This window comes from Penaeus monodon, chromosome 39 (assembly GCF_015228065.2).
Source record: "Penaeus monodon isolate SGIC_2016 chromosome 39, NSTDA_Pmon_1, whole genome shotgun sequence".
Taxonomy (NCBI): Eukaryota; Metazoa; Arthropoda; class Malacostraca; order Decapoda; family Penaeidae; genus Penaeus; species Penaeus monodon.
The window spans coordinates 28,885,769-28,895,768 of NC_051424.1; the positions used below are offsets into that span (position 1 = coordinate 28,885,769).

The 10,000-nt window shown below is 41.5% G+C and overlaps 1 protein-coding gene across 10 annotated transcripts in view; it reads right to left on the bottom strand.

Annotated features, from left to right (window-relative positions):
• Positions 1–10,000, bottom strand: part of LOC119597591 (mucin-5AC-like) — a 51,196-nt gene that overhangs the window by 15,854 nt on the left and 25,342 nt on the right. For 6 of the 10 annotated variants that reach the window (XM_037947177.1, XM_037947175.1, XM_037947171.1 and 3 more), the window contains 3 exons: positions 4,898–4,983; positions 3,349–3,500; positions 1,756–1,894 (listed from right to left, as the gene is read on the bottom strand). In XM_037947177.1, the coding sequence (XP_037803105.1) occupies positions 1,756–1,894; positions 3,349–3,500; positions 4,898–4,983 (377 nt within the window). The remainder of the gene's footprint in view (positions 1–1,755; positions 1,895–3,348; positions 3,501–4,897; positions 4,984–10,000) is intronic. The other 4 variants (XM_037947173.1, XM_037947172.1, XM_037947170.1 and 1 more) reach the window with 1 other exon arrangement.

A 10,000-nucleotide genomic window follows, 5' to 3' on the forward strand; every position in this document is an offset into this window, starting at 1 on the left:
GTCCTTACCAGAGACAGAGCTCAAGTGACACTCGAAACCGCTTTTGGCACTGTGGCACTTGGGTTCCCTGGCTCTGTTCTCTCTCCTCTTTCTCTCTCTCTCTCTCTTGCTTTGTCTCAGTCTCATTCTTTGTTTTTCTTCTGGGATTTATTTTTTTCTCGTTTATTCCTTCTCTCTCTCTATATATATATATATATATATATATATCTATTTAAAGACTGCTGATTATTCCTAATATTTTTATACTTCATTTTTTTTTTGTTCTCCTGATACTTTTTATTCTTTGACTTTCTTTTTTCTACTTCTACTTCTACCTCCGTTTCTACTACTATTACTGCTGCTCCAACTACTATTATTACTATTACTACTGCTATTGCTACTGTTACTATTACCACTGCTATTACTACTATTACTATTACTACTGCTTATTATTATTATTAAAACTACTAATATTATTAGTATTATAATACTATTACCACCATAACCACTACTAGTATAACACTCTTACTATTGTAACTACAACTATTACTACTATAACTACTATTATTACTACTATAACTAATAATTATTATTATTACTGCAACTACTTTTGCTTGTTTTCCCAGGCTCTTTAGATTTTTTTTCAGTGCATTTTTGGACTTTCTTCTCTCTCTCTCTCTCTTTCTCCCTCCCTCTCTCTCTCTCTCTCTCTCTCTCTCTCTCTCTCTCTCTCTCTCTCTCTCTCTCTCTCTCTCTCTCTCTCTCTCTCTCTCTCTCTCTCTCTCTCTTTCGTTACATTTCGCTCCGTCCCTAATTCCGACTCCGTTTCTATCTCTATCTTCTCTTATACCCCTTTCCTTTCCTTTCCCTTCTCTTTCCCTTCACGCTTATCCCCTCCGTTATTCTTTTCTTCCTTGCCTATCCTCTTTCGCCTTTCTTTTCCCTTCTCTCTTTCTTCCTTTTCCTCTTTTCTCGTTCTCTCTTGCCTTCTTTTCTTCTTTCTCTCCTCCTTTATTTCCTCCTCTCCCCTTCTCCCCTTTCTTCCTCCCCTTCCAACCTTCTCCTCTTCCTTACGTTCTCATCCCCTCCCCGTCCCCCTCCCTCCCCTCTCCCCACAATCAACTTCTATATTAACCCCACCTTTGACCGCACATCTCCCCTCCCCTTCCCCTTCTCTCCGTGCCACCCCTACCCCTCCCCTTTCCCCTCTCCGTGCCACCCCTACCCCTCCCCTTCCCCCTTCTGTGCCACTCCCTCCCCTCCCCTTTCATCCCCCTCCCATCTCCCCACAATCAACATCATTAACCTGTGCATTAGGCTCACCTTTGATAGCACTTCTCCCTCCCCTTCCCCTTCCCCTCCTCTTTTAACCCCTCCCCTCCCCTTCCCATCACCTTCCCCTCCCCTTCCCATCCCCTCCCCTTCCCCTTCCCCTTCCCCTTCCCCTCCCCTCCCCTCTCTCTCCTCTCCCCTCCCTTCCCCTATCCTCCCCTTCCTTCCCTTCCCCTCTCCATTTAACCCTCCCCCATTTCCCCTAGAACCAACTCCTACATCATCCTCAACTTCTACCTCAACATCAGCCTCAACCTCAACCTCAACCATCAATCATCAACCTCAACATTAACCCCAACATCAGCCTCAACCTCAACCTCAACATTAACATCAACCTCAACATTAACCATCAATCATCAACCTCAACCTCAAAATTAACCTCAACATCAAAATCAACATCAACATCAACATCAACATCAACATCAACATCAACATTAGTCTCACCTTTGACCGCAGAGATGGCGCTGCGTACGTGCTGGGACCCGTATGTGCCGTAGGCGTCGGCGGCCCACGAGCCCGACATGTCATAGCCGCTGTAACCGAGGGCGGGGCGACTCAGCGACATACTGCCACTTGGTAACTGCTTTTTTTTTGGTGAGAAAGAGAAGAAAAAGAGGAGGGAACATAATTAATTTGGTGATATTTGTAAAGAGGAGGTTGTGGGGGGGGTGTGTGTGTGTGTGTGTGTGTGTGTGTGTGTGTGTGTGTGTGTGTGTGTGTGTGTGTGTGTAGAGAGAGAGAGAGATAAATAGATTCTCTCTCTCTCTCTCTCTCTCTCCTCCCTCCCTCTCTCCCTTCCTCCCTTCCTCCCTCCTCCCTCCTCTCCTCTCTCTCCTCTCTCCTCTCTCCTCTTTCCTCTCTCTCCTCTCCTCTCCTCTCTCTCCTCTCTCTCTCTTTCTTCTCTCTCTCTCTCTCTCTCTCTCTCTCTCTCTCTCTTTCTTTCAAATCAAATCTCTCTTAAAATCATTGACAAAAGGAAAACAATTCAACACGCATACAGAGTTTATCAGAAAGAAAAATAATATTTCTTACCATAATATACTACATGCTTCGTCGTAAAAAAAAAAAAAAAAAAAATCTGTCTTAAATATACAGTCAAATAATTCATTACATACGTAGAATATCCTTCTTTTTTATACTGTAGACCTCAAAATTCCATACATTTAAAAATCCAAAAATCCTGTTCTTTTCCGAAATAACGTCATAATTCTTTAGTTTTCCTACATAATTCTACAGAGAAATTTAACAGCATGTAACTATATAACTATATTTTTTTGCGAAAACGTTAAGATATCCGATTATAAATCCGCTAAAAATAAATGATACTGACGCACAATACGTACGTACCCATTTCCACAAAATTTTACAATTAAAATTCTACTTTTCAAAATATAATAAATAAATAAAATAAAATAAAATCTGCCACAAAATTTTACAATTAAAATTCTACTTTTCAAAATAACATAATAATAACAAATTCAAACTCCATTTTGTGTAAAATATCCCTAAACGTTTTTTTTTTCTTTCTTTATATCTCAACGGAATAACGTTTGCATCCCAGTGAGATAAATTCATTTTGTTTCACCATTATTATGTAACAAAACGGATACTGACGCACAATACGTACGTAACCCATTTCCTAACACCGTGTTTTCAATATTAGTTTTTCTATTCCTTTCCTGTCCGTTTTAAAGTGGTAGGCCTATCGGTTTGGTGTTTGAAAGAAAGGCCATTTCGGTTTCTCTTTCTTTCCATTGATCTTTCTCTGTTTCTCTTTCTCTCTTTCTTTCTTTCTCTCTCTTTTTATTCTTTCTCTCACTCTCATTCTCACTCACTCACACTCTCCCTCTCCCTCTCCCTCTCCCTCTCCCTCTCCCTCTCTTTATCAACTACCCCAATAAAAAAAAAATCACAACCAATAACAACCTCAACAACCTATCCACCTAACTACCTATCCCCCTATCCACCTATCTACCTATCCAACTATCCATCTAACCACCTAACAACCTAACAACCCAACCACATCACCCAACTCACCTGATTGAGCGAAGGGATTGTGGAATTGGCCGGCAGTGGGCACGCCTGCCGCTGTGTCACCTGGGTACTTGGGTAGACCCTGGGCGTGAAGCTGATGGGCGGGGTCGTGGGCGTGTTCTTGATGGCGCCCAGATCCTGCACGCCGTAGTCCACTGGGTGGGCGTGGGAGAGAAGATGGGTGTGTTTTGGTCAATGGAATAATAATGAAAATAAATAACTAAAAGGATAAAAATTTTGTTTTGGTTAACGATTTTTTTTAAAAAAGGAGGGTTTGGCGGGATAACGATTTCTTTTAGGGATGAATTAATGTTAGGATAAATAAAGATACAAGTTAGTGAATAAATATAGAGAGGTGTTTGTGTAAAAAAAAGGGGGGATAAGGATTTTTTAGGGATGAATTAATATTAAGATAGATGAAGATACAAGTAAGTGAATAAATAGATAAGTGTTTGTGACTGTTTAATGATATAAAAAGGGGGGGGATAATGATTTTTTTTAGGGATGAATTAATGATAAGATAAATGAAGATGTATGTTGGTGAATAAATAGACAGTGTTTCTTGAAATAGATAAGTGAATAGGTAAGTAAATTAGTAAAAAGTATGTAAGTCGATGATAAATAAATAAACAGGTAAGTAAACAAATAGACAAGTAAACAGAAAATCAGGAAACAAGTAGATGAATAAAATGAAGGAATACCTCTATGAAATAAATAAATGGGAACATGAATGAATTAATAAATCATTCTTCCACTCTCATTCCACCTTCATTCAACTCTCCATCCATACTTCATCCACTCTCTTCCACCCTCCATCCACTCTCCTTCCACCCTCACTCCACCCTCCTTCCACCTTCCTTCCAACTTCCATCTATCCTCATTCCACCCTCATTCCACTTTCTACCCTCCATCCACCATCCTTCCACCCTCCATCCACCCTCCATCCAACCCTCCATCCACCCTCCATCCACCATCCTCCGGCGAGGCTAAGCAACTAGGGACATCGTAGCGTATAACCTTAAACATCCTTTCTCTGGGGTTTTCCAAATCCTACGGGGCTTGGGAAAAGAGCGAGGGGAGGATGTGTGGGTTTGGTCAAATATGCAAATGTGTTAATGTTACATATCCTCTCTTCCCCTTCTCTCTGTTTCTCTTTTATATCTTTTTCTCTCTTTTATTTCTTTGTGTCTCTTATTTGTGTGTGTGTGTTTTTTATTGGTTTTCTCTCTCTCTCTCTCTCTCTCTCTCTCTCTCTCTCTCTCTCTCTTGGGTTTTGATATTTTCTGGGTTTTTTTTAATATTTTGTTGTTTCTTTCTTTATTTTGTGCTCTTCTTTTCATCCTCCATCGTCTCTTTTTCCTGCTCCCCCTTTTTTCCTATTCATTCCTCCCTTTTCTCTTTCCCTCTATTTCCTTTCCTTCCCTTCTCTTTCCTTCCTCCTCCTTCCTCCCTCCTCCTTCCTCCCTCTTCCCTCCTCCCTCCTCCCTTCTCCTTCCTCCCTCCTCCCTCCTCCTTCCTCCTTCCTCTTTCCTCCCTCTCTCTGTACACCTACCTTGTTGTGGCCACATATTGGTGGGCGTAGATGGCACATCTTGTACAGTAGGGGTGTACATGGCCCCTCGCCCGCTGTACATCCCGCTGAAAAGAGAAAAAAGGAAAAAAATATAACAAATTGTAGTAATAATAACAATGATAATAGAAATGTTCATATTTATGATGATGATGGAAATAATAACTATGATGATAGAATTGTTAATAACTATGATAATGATAATAATAATGATAATAATATGAATAATGATAGTGATTATGATGATTATAATGATAATGGGGGCGAAGAGGAGGAGAAGGATAAACATGAGAATAAGAATACGAATGAGAAATGAAATAAGAAAGACAATAGCATTTGTATAACACAAGGCCATTCAAAAAAATTATAACAAATATCAATACCGACAAATCTACATATATACACCCCCAAAAAAGGATTAATTAATTGATTAACCAATTAGAAAAATAATAGTAATAATGATGATAATGATAATAATAATAACAGTAACAATAATAATAATAATAAAATAACAAATATATAAATAAACAAAAAACGTACAAACAACATCATCGAAGACAAAAAAAAAGAAAGAAAAAAAAAAAACAGACATAACAGATTTCCAAAGAGTCATTGTTTACATTTCGGCTTCAGGTGCGAAAGGTCACTGGAAATCGAGGACTTCTGAGAAATTACAAGAGATTGCACGGGAAGCGTAAGTGTAAGAGTGTCTTTCCATCTTGTCAAGGACGGCGCTCAGTTGCCAATTGGAAGCTCGGGACACATGGGGTACTGCTGGGTCCTCGTCTTGGATCTTTTTCTCTTTATTATTATTTTTGTTGCTTTCTTATTATTATTTCATTTGTTTTTTCTTATTATTATTATTTGATTTATTTTTTCTTATTATTATTATTCTTTTTCTATTTCTCCTCCTATTCCTATCTACTCCTTCTTCTTCTTCTTCTTCCTCCTCCTCCTCCTCCTCCTCCTCCTCCTCCTCCTCCTCCTCCTCCTCCTCCTCTTCCTCTTCCTCCTCCTTTTTATTCTTCTCCCTCTCCATCTCCTCCTTCTCCTCCTCCTCCTTCTTCTTCTCCTTCTTCTTCTCCTTCTTCTTCTTCTTCTCCTCCTTCTCCTTCTCCTCCTCCTCCTCCTCCTCCTCCTCCTCCTCCTTTTTCTTGCCCTTCTTCCCCTCCAATTCCCTCTCCCTTACCCCCTTCTCTCCTTTTCTCCTTTCTCCTTCTTCTTCACAAGTTCACAAAGTACACCGGAGGCAGATGCACAAAAAATCGAAATATTCCCCTCTTTACCAACGCCCCCCCCCCCCCACCATCTTCCTGTCCCCCCCTCCCCTCCCCCCACCTCAACCCCAACTTGCCCTCTTGAAAACTTGGAAATTTGGAGATATGTCCCTTAAAAATGAAAAGGATGTGTTGTTGCCATCAGTAGATCTTCGGGTTTTACCTTTTTTTTTTTTTTTTTTTTTTTTTTTTTTTTTTTTTTGCTGTATTTGGTTTGTTATTGTTTGTCTCAATGGCGTTGCTGTACAAGAAATGTGTTGGAATGATGATCTTTGGTAGTAACGGTATTAACTTAATCTGATAAAGATAAGAATAATGAGGATGATGATGATACTAATAGTAATAATAAGATGATGATAAAAATGATAATGATAGTGATGATGATGAGGAGGAGGATAACAATGATAATGATAATGATAACGCAAAAGAAAAAGAAAGCCAAAAAAAAAATTAAGAAAGCGCAACCTCGCCTTCAAATTACCATTGTTTTGATGAGTTACGGTGGATATAACTAAGACTCATTAGTGAGAGTAATTAGGGTTAATGGAGAGTGACAGGGTTAGGGTAATTAAGGTGGTTATAATAGTAGTAGTGGTTGTAGTGGCAATAGTAGTAGGAGTGGTAGCAGTTGTTGTGATGGTAGTAATAATAATGGTGGTAGTAGCAGTAATAGTAGTAGAAGTAGTAGTAGTAGTATTTAGTAGTATATGGTAAGGATGGCATGTATTATGGAGTAGTAGTAAGTAAAAGATGACAGAAAACAAGAAACAGAAACAAGGGCATAAGAAGGACAGAAACAGAAACAAACACAGCCAAAGACGGAAACAAAACAAAACAAAACAAAAACAAATGATAAACAAGAGACAAAAAAAAAATATCCAATTCTCAAAAATCCCACAGCATCCACCCCCGCCCCCTCTCGCCCCCTCCCCTTCTCCTCCCCTCCCCATCCCCCATTACACCATCCTCCCATCTCCCTCTCTCTCTCTTGTCTCTTTCGTGTCTCTCTTGCCTCTCTCTTGCCTCTTTCTTGCCTCTCTCTCGCCTCTCTCTCGCCTCTCTCTCTCTCCTCTCTCTCTGTCCTCTCTCTCGCGCCTCTCTCTCGCGCCTCTCTCTCTCGCCTCTCTCTCGTCTCTCTCTGTTGCATCGACAACCCGGCGCTTGCATAACCACACGAATTTTCCTCCCAGGCGTGGGGCAACCGCTGCTTCCGATGACAGTGGACAGCCAGGAGCCTCCGGGGACGTCGCTGAGAGCCTCCATGGTCATTGACGGGATGTTACGAGAGAGAAAGAACGAAAATATGAAAAAAAGTATTAAAAAAAAAAAAAAATTGGGGTTAAGGTCCTTCGGTTTGTTGTCTCTCCTTCTCCCCCTATCCCTCCCCTCTCTTTTCCCCCTCCACCCTTCCCTTCCCTCCCTCCCCTCCTTCCCCTTCCCTTCCCTTCCCTCCTCCCCCCCTCCTCCCCTCCTCCCTCCTCCTCTCCCCCTCCTCCTCCTCCTGGAAGTCTAGGTTAGAATGGCGGTTTTCTGGTTCAATCTTGGTTTTATTTATTATTTATTATATATCTTTTTTTTTTTACTTGAGGTTTCCTTTTTTTAGGGGGAGGGGAAAGGGTTCTCGGGTTCTGCCACTTATTTCCTTTTTCTTCGAGGTTACTAAAGTTAAATTCCAGTATTAGATTTTTCTTTCATTCGCATATGTCCGTTATACTTCTGCTTCTCCTTCTTCTTCTTCTCCTTCTTCCTTTTCCTTCTCTTTCTCCTCCTCCTCTTCTTCTTCTTCACTTCTTCTCCTCCTCTTCTTCTTCTCCTCCTCCTCCTCCTCCTTCTTTTTCTCCTCCCCCTCCCCCTCCCCCTCTCCTTCCCTTCCTCCCTCCTCTCTCCTCTCTCCTCTCTCCTCCCTTCTCCCTCCTCCCTCCCCTAACCCCACCCCCCCACCCCCCTGCCCCTTCCTCGTCACAAACGCAGGCCAAAAACCACAGCTTGTACAAAGTCACACAAAGTGCAGACGAGACGGAAAAGGTTGACCTATGCCCCGCGTCCTGCTGCCCGGCCCTTACACTGTAGGCCGTGAGTTTCGTGTTTCATTTGGATAGTTGGATGCCTCTTTTTATTTCTGTTTCGCTTTTTTTTTTAATTCTTTGGTTTCTCTGTTCTTTCTCTTTTCTTCCTCTGTTTCTTATATTTTCTTCCTCTTTCTTCTGTTTTTATAGTCTGGATTGTTTTTTTTTCCTTCGTTTTTCTTTCATGTTTTCTTCCTTTATCTCTGTTTTTTTTTCTTTTTTCTTTCTCTTTCTTTTTCTCTTTCCCTTAATTTTCTCTTTCTCTGCTTCTATCTATCTTTCTGCTTCTCCTGTTTCTTTTTTCTTTTCTCTTTGTCCTCTTGTTCTTGATGTGTGTGTATGTGTGTGTGTGTGTGTGTGTGTGTGTGTGTGTGTGTGTGTGTGTGTGTGTGTGTGTGTGTGTGTTGTGTGTGCGTGTCTGTGAACACATACGTCCGTGCGAGTGTGTGTCTCAAAAATAAACAATATTTCTTTACCTCTGTAGACAAATGAAAATCCACTTACACACACACGAATAAAATCACTCACCACAAAATTTTAAAAAATCAAATAATAAAATAAAACGAAACATAAGCTAACGAATAAATCCACACGCAAAAAAAAAAAAACACACACAACAACAAACACTAAAATATAAAACAACGGAACACCACAACGACCGAACCGCTGTCTTAACTTTGCCACTGAAACACGCAGAAGCAATCAACCATGACCAGCTGTATCCTGTGGCGCCGACACACATATACGTATGTACATATGCAGGCACATACGCATATATATTACAACAGACATATCCGTGATTATGCGTACATATGTATGTACACACATGGACTTGTGCATAGATATATCATTTACATATGTATAGATATATAAACGTTCACCGCATATCCCCTCACAACAACCCTCCCCCCCCCCAACATGACCCCATATAACGCCTCCCGTCTTGACCTCCCCCCCCCACCCCTCCCCACTCCCACGCAATCCCAACGCCCACCTTCACAAATTAATATTCACCCCACTGACACCTCCCCCCCCCCCTCACACACACTGAATCCTTTACCCCACTACTGCTCCATATTCCCCCTCTCCCAACATGACCTTCTCCTCCACACTGACCTCATTTCCATTCCCCCACCCAACCCCAACCATGCCCCCACCCTCCCCACCCCTTCCCGATCCCCTCTTCCCCATCCCTCAAACCCTCTAAATTCCATTTCCATCCCCCTCCCATCCCCAACCTTCTGCCCAACCCTCTGCCTTTCTCAGCCCCTCCCCAACCCCCTCCCATCCCCTAACCCTCTGCCTTTCTCAGCCCCTACCCAACCCCCTACCCCCAACCGCGATTATTCATCCCATGCACAGCAAGCATTACATATCCCCGGCACCGCAAAATAACATTCAATAACCCCGAGGAGCGGATGTGGTGCGTCGGCCTGGCCGCCTCACGCGACGAAATTTAATGAAGCGCATCCTTTTAAGTGTGACTTTTGAGGTTGGGAATGTTTGAAGACGTAAGGGGAGGAGGTTTATGGTGTGTTAATGGTAATAAAGAGGTGGTAATGATGGTGGTGATTAATGGTGATGAGGGGGGCGTAAATGTTATAGATAAGAGGAAGATATATATGTATATGTATATATATATATATATGAGTGTGTGTGTGTGTGTGTGTGTGTTTTTATCACTTCCATATAACAGGATAACAGAACACAGGATATAACAATAATATATATATATATATATA